The sequence below is a fragment of the Excalfactoria chinensis genome, chromosome 23, assembly GCF_039878825.1.
Source record: "Excalfactoria chinensis isolate bCotChi1 chromosome 23, bCotChi1.hap2, whole genome shotgun sequence".
NCBI lineage: Eukaryota > Metazoa > Chordata > Aves > Galliformes > Phasianidae > Excalfactoria > Excalfactoria chinensis.
Genome location: NC_092847.1, coordinates 318,715 through 332,643, shown reverse-complemented (window position 1 = coordinate 332,643; position 13,929 = coordinate 318,715). Strand labels below are relative to the sequence as shown.

Below are 13,929 nucleotides of genomic sequence, written 5' to 3'. Positions count from 1 at the left end.
GAGCTCCTTTCAGCTGTTTCTTTAATAAGGAGACAGATATCATTACAAAATAACCATTGAACGATCAGAGACGGGAACGACAGAGTCCACACGAGGGGAAGGGGCTTTAAAAGCAGCTTCCTGCCGGAGCCGAGCGCTGCGGGGGCGGGCCGGGGGGGCGGGGGCTGGGGCTGGGGCTGGGGCTGGGGATAGGGATAGGGATAGGGATAGGGATAGGGATAGGGATAGGGATAGGGATAGGGATAGGGATAGGGATAGGGATAGGGATAGGGATAGGGATAGGGATAGGGATAGGGATAGGGATAGGGATAGGGATGGGGATAGGGATGGGGATAGGAATGGGGATGGGGATAGGGATAGGGATGGGGATAGGGATGGGGATGGGGATGGGGATAGAAATGGGGATGGGGACTTCCTCCTCACGGTGATGGGGCACGAAAGCAAAGCTGTGTGGCCTCACTTCTGTCCCCAGGAGGATGGCGCTGGTGTCACTGCGAGAGGGAGAAGGAAAGAGAAGAGAGAGGAGGAGGAGAAGAAGGGAAGGGAGGAGGAGGGGAAGGGAAGAGGAAGAGGAAGGAGCAGCCCCCAGACAGACACAGCAGAGCCCCAGAACTGCCCCCCAACGCCCTCCCACCATCTCCAACTGTTCCACAGCACCGATGTCACCGTGGGACACCCCCGCTTTCACCGCCCGCCCCCTGCGCATCTCTGAGCTCCGCAGACGGGGGGTGGGGGGGGTGGGGGGGGGAGCGGCGGCCACACGGGACCCCCGGAGCGCTGCGGTCTGATATGGCTTCTAAAGTTGCAGTGATGTGAAACGCACCAACGCGACACAAAACACCGAAGCCACGATGGGATCAAACGCGACGAACACGGGGACGAGAGACTCACATGGAGGAGGGCACGGCCGTGCTGGCAGCGCTCGCCCTCCGCGGACTGCAGGCATGCGGTGCTTCTTGGCCAATTTTCTTCTTTTTGAGCGATTTTGTTTTGTTTTATCTCATCTTTTTGGATGGGGATGGGAGGGGAGGGCACTCAGGCAATGAGTTTTGTCCGTCGCCCGCATTGCTCTGCTCGGGCACGGCCGGGCCATGCTGCGGGGCTCATGCACTGCTCTTGGTTTGTACAGCAATGGACGCCTCCATACAGATACCTACACACAGCTGGGGGGTCAGAGGCAGCGCAGATGGCTTTTGTAGGTCGGTGGTTTGTCCCTTTTTATTATTATTATTCAAATTAAAAAGAACGAAAGACGTATCATGTATTAAAGTTCCCCCCACCCCATCCCCGAGGCATAAAGAGTCCAAATGGAAATTGCAAAGTGCAGCAGGGATGGGGGGGGGGGGGGGGGGGAAGGGGGTGCACAGTGGGTGCGGGTGTGAGTGGGTGTGCACAGCATGAGCTCCTCTGAGCCCTGAACCATACCAAGGATGGAGGTGTGCCTCCTTTGGGGCAGGGGCTGCACCCCTGGAGCTGCACTGTCCCTCACCACTGAGTTCCCTGACTCCACTTGGGGGGTGGAGGGAGGCAGTGCCCCCCGGAATGAAGCATCCAATGGCCCCAGGGGGAGCTCAGCTTTGGCACATCATCCCAAGGTGCTGACATTAAGACACCATGTGTAGACCACTGGCAGCATCCCAGTGCCTGGGGTTTCCACACTGCACCCTGAAGATCTGCTTCTCTGCTGCAAGCCTGCTTGCCCAAATGCCAGTTGCTTTCATGGCCTAACAGTGCCAAACTCTGCTTGCTGAGGACATTCCAAGGAGCTCCTCCCACCAGGACCTTTGTCACAAGAGCCAGGGTGCAGGAAAGCAAAGCAAAGCAGCAAGCACAAAGCTGCTGGGGAGATCTGCACAGGGACATGGGGACACATTGTGCCCCAGTAAGGACTGGGCTGACCTGGGCAGCACCATCAGCTTCCCAGCTCAGGGGCTTGGATCCAGAGAGCCCAGAGTTCTTACCCAACCAGCGCCGCTGCCAGCAATAGGAATATGGCTTATTCCACCCAGCAGGAGTGGGAAGGGGTGGGTGTGACAGCAGTCAGCTCCTGGGGAGCAGCAGCCCGTGGGGAATGGGGGGATGCAGACCCCCAATGGTGGGATGCGGTCATAGCGTCGGAGTTGCCAGAGCCCCACCTGGGCTGTGCTGGATGCCCACAATGGGGCTCAGCCGTGGGGATGGCAATGGGTCCCACAGCAGCTCCTCCAGCACTCAGAGACTTCTCCATGTGAAGCAGCAGCAGGGAAGCATCTGGAGCGATGGGTTTCTATACAGTATCATCAGGAGGCAAACAGCAGCTCCAAGCGCGATGGGAAGCGCACAGCTCCGCGGCTCAGCCTCTGTTGGCACCACAGTGTTGGCCCACACTGCATCCCTGTGGTGCATCTCCTCCAAGCTCTCCATCCGTGTGCTCCTCCTGCATCCCCCCAGCTCCTGCAGCACAGCTCCTCCATCCCTGCACTCCTCTCCCCAGCAGCAGCCAAAGCTGGAGCAGCCCAGCGCTGCGTTCTCACCCCACGGGAGGCACAGCAGGAGTGGGGAGGCAGCCAGGTGTCCCGCAGAGGTCATGGATGTCTGCGCTGGTGCTGGAGCCCCAAGCAAGCACAGTGAGTGTGGTCTTCCCACTCCGGTGGCACCTCCATGCAGCGATGCTCAGTGATCCCCGTGGGCAGAACGGAGGCTGTGAGGCCGTGGGTCGGTGATGCGGCACCAATGAGGGATGGGGGGGTGGAGGGGATGGGACATGCAGCCAGAGGGAGCGATGCTGGAGAATGAAAAGAACCATCCGAGTCTTGAACCTCTTCCCCTGGAAGCTATTGGGACTGTCAGGAAACCCCTCCACAGCCGTCAAAGGGTATTTCAGCTTAAAACAGAACAACGACAACAGAAAAGAAACCAAACCAAAGGTTGCGTAACTGAGGTATCAATAGCTCTGGGTTGCTTTCAATGTCCGCCGCGCCGGCTGATGATCTTCTATTTGCTCTTCCCAAGAGCTGCATCCACTTCTTCCTCTGGCTTCAATGAGTGCCACTGGGCGATGGGCCGTCGCGGGTTGGCCAGCATGTCAGACCAGTGCCGCAGCTCTGTGCCCGTGGAGTTGAAGCCCGTGAAGATCTTGCCTATGGCTTCGTTCTTGCCCAGCTTGTCATAGTCCAGCACCGTGATGACCACCTGCACTTTCTGGAGGAGGAAGCTGTCGTTAGAGGGGCAGAAAGGCAGAGCCCCAGGGATAACGCAGGGCTGAGCCCCACCGTGGCCTCTTTTGGGGCAGAGCCCCCCCCATCCTTCCACCAATCCATTCCACACAGACACAGGGTCACAGTGGGGACTCCACTCATCCTCATATGGCCACCCTTTCCGCACCTGGGGTGAGTACTACAGGGCCAGGAGCAGAGGAACGGGTAGATGTGGCACTGAGAGAAGTGGTTAGGGGGCATGGTGGGGATGGGGTGCAGTTGGACTTGATCAACTTCAAGGTCTTTTCCAACATAAATGACTGGATGATTCTATGAAAGTCCCATCCCTGACATGAGCTGGGTTTGAAGGTGCATCTCCAGACCAGGCTCAGGGATTGGGTTTCAGATGGACCAGGAACTTAGCAGGTGACCTCAGCTGCTGGAACATCCTCCCTGCCCAGATGTCCCCAAGGATGTCAGCACACCAACCTGTATCTGCTCAAAGGGGATCTCGAAGCTGAAGGACTCATTGAAGTAAGGGTTTAAGGTCTTCTTCTTAACTGTGGTCTTCTTCTTCTTCAACCTCTTCCCGTTCTGCAGCAGGTGGATCTTCACGTAGGGATCTGGGGGGATGGGGATGCATCAGGCAGGGCTGGGACACCCACGGGACACCCCAGGGCAGATCTCAGCCCAAGATGGGGACACGGTGAGGAGAGGAGTTCAGAGGTTTGTGGATGGAAGCCAACGCCAAAATATTTCCAATGTAGGGAGTTGCTGGGCAAGGGATGGAGCTGCCCTGCCTGGGGGCAGGAGCTGGGCTGTGTAGAGGGCAGTGCAGAGGGAACAGCAGATGCCCCATTGCTGGAGCAGGAGAAGCCAGCAATGAAACCAAACCTTGTCATGCTCCAAGCACCAAACTCTACCCTTCCCAAGGGGCGGGGGGCTCATCATCCCTACAGCCCAACTTTGAGCTGCTTCCAACAAAGGACACTGAGAGCACTGGGATGGGTCAGCAGGATGATGCCCCCGAGCAGCACCCACCTGAGAGGCCCCCAACATCCATCTTCTTCAGGTTCTTGGCCTCCAGGATGCAGACGGTGAGCTTGCCGGCTGTGGGCACGTACCGAAGGGAGATGCAGATGTCTCCGAGCTTCTCTGGCTGCCAAGAGGAGCATTGGCAAAAAGGAGGAAGTGGGTCAGACCCGGCTCATAGGACTGAGATGGGTCCATCCCAAGTGCTGCGGGGCCATTCCACGTCTCAGCTCTCACCTCTTCCTTCTCACCGCTCTGCAGGTCCCGCCACTCCTCGATGGGTTGGCCCAGATCCACCGTGTTCATGGGCACCTTCACCTCACCAATGATGTCGTGCTTGGAGAAGCGATCGAAGTCATAGATGGCCATCACCAGCGTCTTCCCACCCAGCTCTTGGTAAGGGACCTGCACAGGGAAGAGCCACCGCGTGACAGTGAGCCCCAAGGAGCCTTCAGCCACCCAGCAAGGCCCAGCTGAGGGATCAGTCTGAGGCTGGGGATAGACAGTGTCCTCACCTTGAAGGTGAAGGTCTCATTGAAGGCAGGGTTGAGTGTCTTCTTCTGCACCTTTGTCTCATACTTCTTCTTCTTGTCGGGGAGCAGGAACACCTTGACGTAGGGGTCTGAGGTGCCACCCATGTCCAAAGCTGGCAGTTCAGCTGCTTGGAGGATCCCCACTGTCAACTGGAGGGGACAGAGTGACTTAAGCACAACAGGCTCCCAGCTCCAACTTAGACATTTCTCCTCCCCAGATGCACCCCCTGGGCAAACCCCAGCCCCTCCAGCACCTGGTTTGCCTGGAAATCATAATCTAGTGAGAACTGCAGCTTGCCCAAGTTCTCTGGCTCCTTCTCCTCTTCTTCACCTTCCCCTTCTGTCAGTCCTGTCTCTGCATCGTCATCGTCCTGGTGGCCGGAGCAGCAGCCAGGGAGAGCAGCACAAGGGAAAAGAGTGATGTTATGGACAGCACTGGGGAGGGACCCAGGGCAAGACAGGGAGCTGGGGGTTTGTATGGCCCCATTGATCCCCTGGGACATAGCATCCCTTAAGATTTGGGAATCACAAAGGAACCCCCTTGCTGCAGCATACAGGTGGGGAGATGAGCTGCATCATCACACCCCACTAATCCCAAGAAACCTCCTTCCCTCATCCCCTCCTGGTCCCCATAGTGTGGACATGGTCCCAGCTCTGCCCTGCACAGCACTATCCACCTGGAGACCCCCAAACCCTGGGGACTACAAACCAGCAGACCCTTGGCAGCACCCCAAAGGAAATCACCTGGTTGCCCGACTTCATGTCCTTCATGTTCATGGCATTCTTCATGCCTTTGCCCTTCTCCTTCTTGTTCTTCTTCTTCTTGCAGCAGCATTTCTTGCAGATGCAGAAGCAGCAGGTGAGGAGGAGGAGGCCAGCAACCACCGCGATGGCGATGAGGGCCCAGGGTGGCACTGCAGGGACAACAGTTCAGCCCCATCCGGCCCCACCACCCCACACCCTGCAGGGATGTGGGGAAGGGGTCCCAAGAGGAGGGGCAGCCACTCACAGGGGATCTTGTTGAGCTCATTCATGAACTTCTCCCTCAGCTTGGCAAACATGTCCTCCTTGCTCTCTCCTGGCCCTGCAGTCTCAGTGGAATTCTCCATGGTGGCCATGGGCATCGTGGTGGCCGTGGCCTCCGGGGCCATCATGGATGCTTGCTTGAATGTCATGGTGGGACTGGGGAACTCTGCAACACAACACAGGTCCCTTGGTCCCCACTGTTCCTGTGACCCCAAGCAGCCATGTTTCCTGGCCTTTGACACCTCCAGAACCCCTGGAAACCCCCTGCAGGAGCTCCCAATGCTGGTGCCATCCAGCAGGGCCATGGAGGCACTTCCAACCCAAATGGGGTTGAGATGACCCATGCATCCCTGTGCCCTCTCCCACTGGAGACATCCCCTTGATGGACTCAGTGTCTTCCTATGGGCCCTGTGGTGGGGCTGCTCCATCGGTCCCTGATTACATCACAGCACACAAAGTGCAGAGTTAAGCCTCCAGCAGCAAATGAAGGCCACGAGTTCCTCCCTGATGCCCCCAGCCTGCAGCTCCCATTCCAGCTCAGCACTGTGTCTCAGCTGCTCCTGTCACCTTCCAGCCCCTCAGGCTCCGGAGCAGCCCCCAAGAATGGGGACAGCCAGTCCAAGGGGTGCAGATGTGACACTCAATTCTGCAACAAAAGCAATGCTAAGGGCACCAGGACCCAACCCAGGTGGCCTCCATAACTCCAGAGTTATAGAGAAGTGAGCAGGGGGGGTTTGTCCCACCCACCCCAACTAAGGCAGCCCCTCAGAAAGCGCCAAAACAGCCCAAACTGATCACTTCCATCCCTGCTGCAGCCAGCACTGAGGTCACTGCTTCATTATTGATTCTCTGTTGAGAAACCACAGAACCCAAAGGCAGGGTTGAAGTTTTCAGGCTGCTGGTGCCGTTTTGGGGAACTTAAAGCCCAGGACTGCAGGAGGAGATGCTCACCAGCCCTGAATGCTGAGCGGGGCTGGCACCAGCCCTGCCTGCAGCTTGGAGCAATGCCTGCAATGAGCAATGTCTGCTGCAAGCCCTGCCTGCAGCTCTGAGAGATGCCTGAAGCTCTGAGCAATGCCTGCAGCTCTGAGCAACGCCTGCAACGAGCCCTGCTTGCACCAAGCCCTGCCTGAGGCTCTGAGCACTGCCTGCAGCCCCCAGCTCTGCCCTTGGAGCTGCACCAGGACCTGCCCAGCTCAGGAGCTCCCACTCAGCCCCAGTCCCTTCCCCTCCCTTAGTGGTCCCACAGCAGCAGCCCCACTCTGCTCTCTGCAGGATGACTTTCTCTCCAAACTGCTGATGAGCCCATTTCTGCCCATCTGTTATGGATACCGCAGAAACCATGTCAGAGAGGTGAGGATCCGGGGGTGAACAGCCCTTCCCTCACTGCACCCATCAGTGCCACCCATCCGTCCATCTGTCCTTCCTGCAAAGCCACAGCCCTGGGTGCTGCAGCACGATGTGAGGAAGTGCAGCTGAGTGGGAGGAGGAGGAGGAGAAGAAGCCTGCACCTGCATGCATGTGTGTGTGCAATGTCAAGGAGTATGGCTGTGCATAGGGGTGTGTAAATCCTTGTGCACCGTGCAAGCGTGTCTGCATGCACCGAGCTGCTTGTGTGCATGCAAGGCTGTGTGTGTGTTCCTGCACAGGTGAGTGACCTTGTGTGCACATCTGCTCATGGCCATTTCAGAGTGTGAAAATGTGCACGTATGCAGCTCTGCTGAGTGCTTTTGCACATGGGTGTGCATGGTACTCACATCTGTGTGCACATCTGCAGCACTGCAGCCAGCATATGAGTGTGTGCACATGCTCTGTGTTTAAGCGCATGTGTATGCACAGCTGTTTGCTGACCATGCTTGCACACGTGTGCACACCCTGCTTGGAGGGGTTGGTGCACAGCATTGTTTTTTGCACTTCTCTGCTTTGTACCTTCTTGCCTACGTCACTCATTTACTTAAGGAGAAAGTGGCTGCAGAGCTCCAGGGTCAGAGCTGTGGGGCTCCTGCATCCCAGCACCCCCTAAGTTAGGGTCACTCATTAGCAGCACTAATTGCTCCCAGTGGTGCTGGGTGGGAAACTGAGGCACAGGCTGAGGAGGGGGGGGGGGGGGCAGCCCCTGGGCTCCACTCAGCCCCACAGAGGGGGACTCAGCACAGCCCCAGGGATGACATTTTCCATCACCTTTTCACACCATGAGCCCTGGGACACCCCCATAGTGTCCCCTCCCTGTGCAGTGCAGTGCAGTGCAGTGCAGGTGCAGCAAAGGCACTGCAATGCAGCGCTGCAGGGCTCAGGTCTGCGTGTTGCTTGTTGTTTTTTTCTCTTGCATATTTTTTTCTTCCTGTTTTCTGTCCATTCGAGGGAAAGCTGCTGCTGGGGGGAGGTCAGGGGAAGCAGCTCCCTTAACCCCCTGCTGCTGTGTCCCCTGTGCATTCCATTTGCACCCATCACCCCTCTCCCTTGGCCCAAGAGCAAATGGGGGTACAGCACCAGCAGCACTTTGGGGCTCTCACCCCCACCCTTCCAACCCCCATGGAGATCCTCCCGGGATTCCCCCATGCTGACACTGGGGAAGCACAGTCCTGCATCCAGCTGCAGTTTGGGCTCAGGGAAATCCCTCCCATTCTTGCACAAGGCTTCAATCCACAGAGCCCCCCCCCGCGAGAAAAAAGGGGACCGGGGCTTTCCCTGTGCAACGGCCCACAGGCACAGCAGCACCACAGTCCCCACTGCCCTTGGCAGGGGATATATGGAGTGGGAGGGATGGGGATATATGATATATGGACCAAAAGAGGGATGGGGCTGCAGCTGTCCCTATTGCAGCTTCCCAAGGCAAAGCAAGGTGCATGGGCAAGAAGTAGGGACTGCCTGGGACCACAGGGATAAGAACCAAGGAGAGGCGATGGGACAAAAGGAAGGGCAGAAAGCAGCGGCTAATCGTGATTAATGAAGCTGAGGCAGCAATTAGGGGCGGCACGCCTGGATAGGCGGCTGCAGGAGCTGCGATTCGCCGCACTCGGGTTCACGCAGAGGCTCTGCCTTGTCCCAGGGTGACCCAAAGATGCGGTCCACCCAGACAGCACATCCCACAGAGGGAAACTGAGGCACAGTGCAAACAATGAGGAGTGTCATGAGGTCGGGATGGGGGGGAGAAGGGTGGGCAGGGGACGGAGTGAGCTGCAGAGGGCTCTGCTGGGGCTCTCGACACCGATCCCAGCTGAGATGCGGCACAATCCCACGCAGGGAGCGACTGTGCTGGAGGTGCCGCTTCGAACAAGGACCTGCCCCTCCGTCACAGCCTCGGCATTATTGAAAGCAGAGCCTGGAGATGCAGAGCAGTTAAATACAGTCTTAAAGGTAGCCTTCATCCATCATTTGGCCATCAGATTAATGGCTCAGGACGTTCCCCAGGCAGAACGCGCTGCTCTCTCCGCTCGGCGCTGCTGCAGCTCCCGTCAGCACAGCACACACAGTCGGAGCAGCTGAAGGTCGATGGATGCACAGAGCTGGAGGGGACGATCCCGCCCCACAGCCCCAGCCCACGCTGAGCCCGAGGGAAGGGGCTTGGAATGCTGTGGGAATGGGAGCCCCAAAGTATAAAGGGGGTAAAAACAGTTGGTGGGTGAGTGCACGGTTCCAAAGCAGTTAGCTCTGAGCTGTGCGTGGTGCATCCCAGGGCTCTCCCCACTGTCCCTACAGGGTTCGGGTCCCAGCTGTCCCCTGCCTAGTGGGACGCAGTTTGGGCTGCAGACAGCACTCCTTGGAGCTGCTGCAGTGCCATCAGTGAACACACAGCAGCTGCTTTTCCCCAGCCCTGTTAAAGCATTTGTTCTCCTCAGCGCTTTGGAGACCCCACAGAAGGCAACTCCATGGCTAATTAGCAGGGAAGCAAAGCAGAGATGGCTCTGAGGCACCTGCAAAGGCCAAGGGGCGCTGGGAGCAGCCCTCCTGGTGCAGCAGCACAGACACGGCCCTGTGCTGCAGAGAACTTTTGGCTCATGCATTTTTGCAGTGCTCGCAGCCCCCACGCAATGACACCACGGAGAGCTGCAACCACCACCGACCCTCCATAAACTGCTGACAGGTGCTGCCCATCCCAGCCCGCTCCCCCCACGCCATGCTGGCTGCACTAAATAGGGCAACAGAAGGCGCTGGGGCAGAGCCATCCCAAGCAGCCGGCTGCTCACCAGGTTGGCACCACGAAGGCGTGGTGTGGCCGTGTTGGCACTGCTCTGCCCACGCCGGGACGCTCCGTGCTGTGCCATGGTGCTGCGGTGTCTCCTGATCAATAGGAGGAGAAAGCAGACAATGGCTCCTGGGGCAGAGCCAGGAGCTGAGGCAGGAGCACGGAGTCGAGCCGCATCGATTTTGGTTTGGAGGAAGGAGAGTGATGGCACAGTGCTGGCAGCCCCTGCACACCTCGTTTGCTCCCAGCAAACCTGGGATCTGAGTCCCCCACATCTGTCTGGCTGTGCAGATGGATGAAAGCTGCAGGGGAGCCATGCAGCTCCAGGCCCTCTGCAGCCCAAGCTGCAGCCCTGCAATGCTCCCAGAGATTTGAGGCACACACCGCGCATCCGGGAGGAGCAGCACAAGCAAATAGGGCTCACTGTGGTGCCAGTTCTCCTGCCCCAGACACCTTTAGTCACAGCCCATGTCCCCATAGTGTCACCATGCACTGAACTCAGCTCAGATGCTGCCATCGCTCCAACCACCAGAATGGTTCCTGCAGCCCCTGCAGCACCCACACACCCACCCCATGGCACCAGGGCTGACCACAGCCCCCGTAAATGAGACAGCCATGCACCATCTCCAGCCCTCTATGGGACAGATGTCCCCGAGCACGGCATCAGGACTGCACCTCCTACCAGCACCAGCCACTCTCTCCCATCTCCCAGCAATGCACCAGCCCTGCTCTGCTGCAACCTTTGAGGAGGAGCAGAGGAGCAAGGACCACCTGAAAAGATGCCTTTAAGCAGAATCCACAAGCTTTCCTTAAGACGTGAGCTGTGCAAAACACCGCAAAGCCAGGAGCCCCTTCTGTGCAGGGCTGTGGATGCAGCACTGCCTGCATTCAGCAGTGCCAGTTTGGTGCAGAATGCAGGATGGCCACATGCATCACATACCACAGCAATTCAACACAGTCCAGAGCAGTTCCAGCACAGGGGCTGCAGCATGGGCACATCCCATGGAAGCACCCCACAGGACAGGGACAGCCCCTGCCTGCACCCTGTGGGATGACCCCATCTGGCAGCAATGCAGCCAACATCTGGGGGATTCACATCCCATGTTTTGGGGCTGCTCAGTTGGGTGAGTGCAGGCAGTGGGTGGCACCAGTGCAGGGCATCTTAAATTCCAGCCACACACTGCCTAATTTATGGTTTAATTAATAAATGGGGAATTATGCTGAGTTGATCCAATACCTCTGGACGCGCGATGTTATCAAAATCCCATTACCGATGAAGGAAGGCATGAAGAGCAAAATTAGCTTTGGCATCTGAAACATCTCAGCCGATGCGATAACACAATTATTAGGGCTAATAATCAAAGAGCACTTTGGGCAATGCGGGCTCTTGTGGGATCTGTGCTCAGGTGGGGGTGAGGGGGGAGCAGCAGGGCCCCCACCCCAGCAGGCAGAACCATCTGCAGCCAAGGGCAAAGCGCATGGACAGCCTCAGAGCTCCAGGCATGGGGACATGCAGAGCACAGCAGGACAACACCGAGCTCTGCTGCTGGGGTTAGGGATGAAAAGAAAACAACACCAGGGTTGGAAAGCAGTGGGCACTCGGTCTCGTCTATTTGCTTTGGGTACTGATCTTGCTCGAGGACACCCCACCTCCCTGCGCAGGCAGGAGGAGCAGAAACTCAAGCAATAATTAGGAACCGCAGTCATCTGGCGCCGGGAACTGGGCCTTTGCCAGCAGCACCGTGAGCAGAGAGAGCAGCACCCGCTGCCACCCTGCAGGAGCCCTCTGCACTTCAGTGCCCCTCCATCAGCATCCCGTGGGCTCCAGAAGCAGGGAGCTGCTCCCCCAGGAGTGAGCACTGCGGCACCCAGTGAGCTGCTGGGGGAGGTGAGAGGGTCTGTCTGTGTTTTCCTGTTCCCCTCCCACCATGGCATCGGGCAGAGGGTGCAGAGCCAGGGCTGCCCGAGGCGGTGTGGTGCAGTGTGGGGGACATTAGCACACTGATACTGCTGGGATAATGCAGGGGGAGAAATGCAATCCTGCCTTACAGGGGATGGGGTCCAGGATCCCCCAGCAAGGAGATCCCACTGCCTGATGCAGGGGCCGGAGATGTACAGGTGACTGGGGACAAGGTCAGATCAACCCCTGTGCTTCACCACCTGCAAGAAGCAGGCAGAGCATCATTCCTAGAGGGACATGGGGCTGTTGGGGTGCCCGATGGATTTGTGCCGTACCCGAGCAGAGTCACTCATGTCCCACTGCTCAATGACCTTGGGTGCATCCCCTCTGTCAGCACCCCACGCTCCCCCAGCGCTGCGACCCAGCAAAGCCGCTCTGCTTCTCTGCAGCAGCCTCCGGCTATGAGCACTGACCCCCGCGGTGAGGTGAGAGCTCCGGGCATCCCGCAGGGCCCACGGCAGCGTGGCCGAGGTGCTGCACTAGCGAGGAATAATGCAGCAGGCAGGAGACGACGCCTGCCGGTCATTGCGCTCCCATACAGCGAGCACAGAGAGGAAGATCTGCAGCAGCACCTGAGTGCACCATCAGGCAGAAGTTTTGCTGCTGCAGAGGGGCGGGTGAGGAGCCCCTGGGCAGCCTGCAGTGGTGACATCCCAGTGTGGGTGTTAACATGGGGAGGGGGGGTGACATCCAGGGTGGTTGAGATCCCAGGGTGGGTGACATCCCAGTGCTGCACCAAAGGCGCATTCAGTGCAGAGGGACACACACGGAGGTGCCAAAGCTCGGGGTGCAGTTGGGGACCACCGAGCAACGCATGACACAGTCACCTTGTCCGGCTGCCTTCCCCCTGTGCAATTGGCAGAGCTCTTTTGGGATCGCTGCTGCTCCTCTGAAAGTAGGCTGCGGGCGGGATGCGGGCACACGGCTCCGGGTAGTCAGTCCAGCGCTGCCGCCCCGCACCGCCGCACCCCGCGTGCAGGAGGAGCGTGGAAGGATGCTGCAGCCCCGCGAAGGGACCGGCAGAGCTGGCCGCGGTCCAGGACGCGGCGGAGAGCCCCGCGAGCTGCCGGCCCGGAGCCGCGATGCTGCCGCCGCTTCCCCGCACCTCACCGCACCGCGGCTGCAGCTGCGGGGATGGGGAACCCCCGGCCGCCTCTCAGCGCCGGGATTCCAAGGGCACCCCCGGCCGCGAACGCGCGTGGGTGCGAGGCTGAGAGTCGTCGGTGGGCCGAGGCGTCCTGAAACCCGGGGGGCGTCCCGAATCCCAGGGGGTTCCCCGCATCCGGAGGGGGGTCTCGCATTTGGGGGGGGATCCCGCAGCCGTCACCCCCGCAGACGGAGGAACCGAGGGCATGTTGCCCCACGGGCAGCCCCTGGCACCGGGCAGCGCCCAGAGCCCGCAGCCGCCTCGTGTCCCCGGGATCCCGCACAACCCCCGCACCGGCACCGGGGAACAGCGCTGCCACCCGCACACACCCGGGGACGGATCACCGGGGGAGCGGGCAGCCCCGTCCCGCAGATCCCGGCACCTCTGCGGCACCCGGGGAGCTCCGGAGAGAAACTTCGGCGATCGCGAACTTACCCTGCGCTGCGGCGGAGTGCGGTGCGGTGCGGGACTGCTGCGGGACGGGCGCGGGCGCTGCGGCAGCACCGGCCCCTCCGGGCTCGCGTGCAGCGGCTCCGCGTAGCCCCGCCCACTGCCAGCAAGCCACGCCTCCTCCTTAACAAGCCCCGCCCACTCTCCGCAGTCCGCCCCGCCCCCTCCCTTCGCCCCGCCCCCAGCGATGTGCTCAGCGCGGGGACCCCGCAGCCATCGCCGGGGGTCGCGTTGGGGGCTGCCTCCCCCCGGAGCTCCGCCTGTGCCGGTTGCAGCCAGAAGCCCTTCCCTGCAGCTCCGAGGGGACATGGAGGGCTGTAAGGTTGGGGTCACCTTGGGAGCAGGTGGTGGTGTACCTATACGGGATGATGATGTAACTACAGGCAGCGCTGCGGTCCCTATGGGCTGGTGGGGTACCT

At 59.5% G+C, this 13,929-nt stretch overlaps 1 protein-coding gene across 1 annotated transcript; it reads right to left on the bottom strand.

Moving 5' to 3' along the window:
• Positions 1–1,360: 1,360 nt before the first annotated feature.
• SYT2 (synaptotagmin 2) lies at positions 1,361–13,579 on the bottom strand. Its single transcript, XM_072356162.1, has 9 exons — positions 13,496–13,579; positions 5,751–5,933; positions 5,486–5,655; positions 4,996–5,112; positions 4,724–4,891; positions 4,446–4,613; positions 4,218–4,335; positions 3,666–3,799; positions 1,361–3,180 (listed from the first exon to the last, which is right to left on the bottom strand). Exons 2-9 carry the CDS (start codon positions 5,914–5,916, stop codon positions 2,974–2,976), a joined length of 1,248 nt encoding a protein of 415 aa, XP_072212263.1. The 5' UTR covers positions 5,917–5,933; positions 13,496–13,579; the 3' UTR covers positions 1,361–2,973.
• Between the last annotated feature and the right edge of the window lie 350 nt (positions 13,580–13,929).

Excerpts from the sequence above, each read along its gene's own strand:
- SYT2 (XM_072356162.1), bottom strand. The coding sequence starts at position 5,916 with ATGACATTCAAGCAAGCATCCATGATGGCCCCGGAGGCCACGGCCACC. Across the intron at positions 5,113-5,485 it reads ACATGAAGTCGGGCAACCAG|GACGATGACGATGCAGAGAC; the intron begins GTGATTTCCTTT and ends TCCGGCCACCAG. Across the intron at positions 4,892-4,995 it reads ATGATTTCCAGGCAAACCAG|TTGACAGTGGGGATCCTCCA; the intron begins GTGCTGGAGGGG and ends TGTCCCCTCCAG.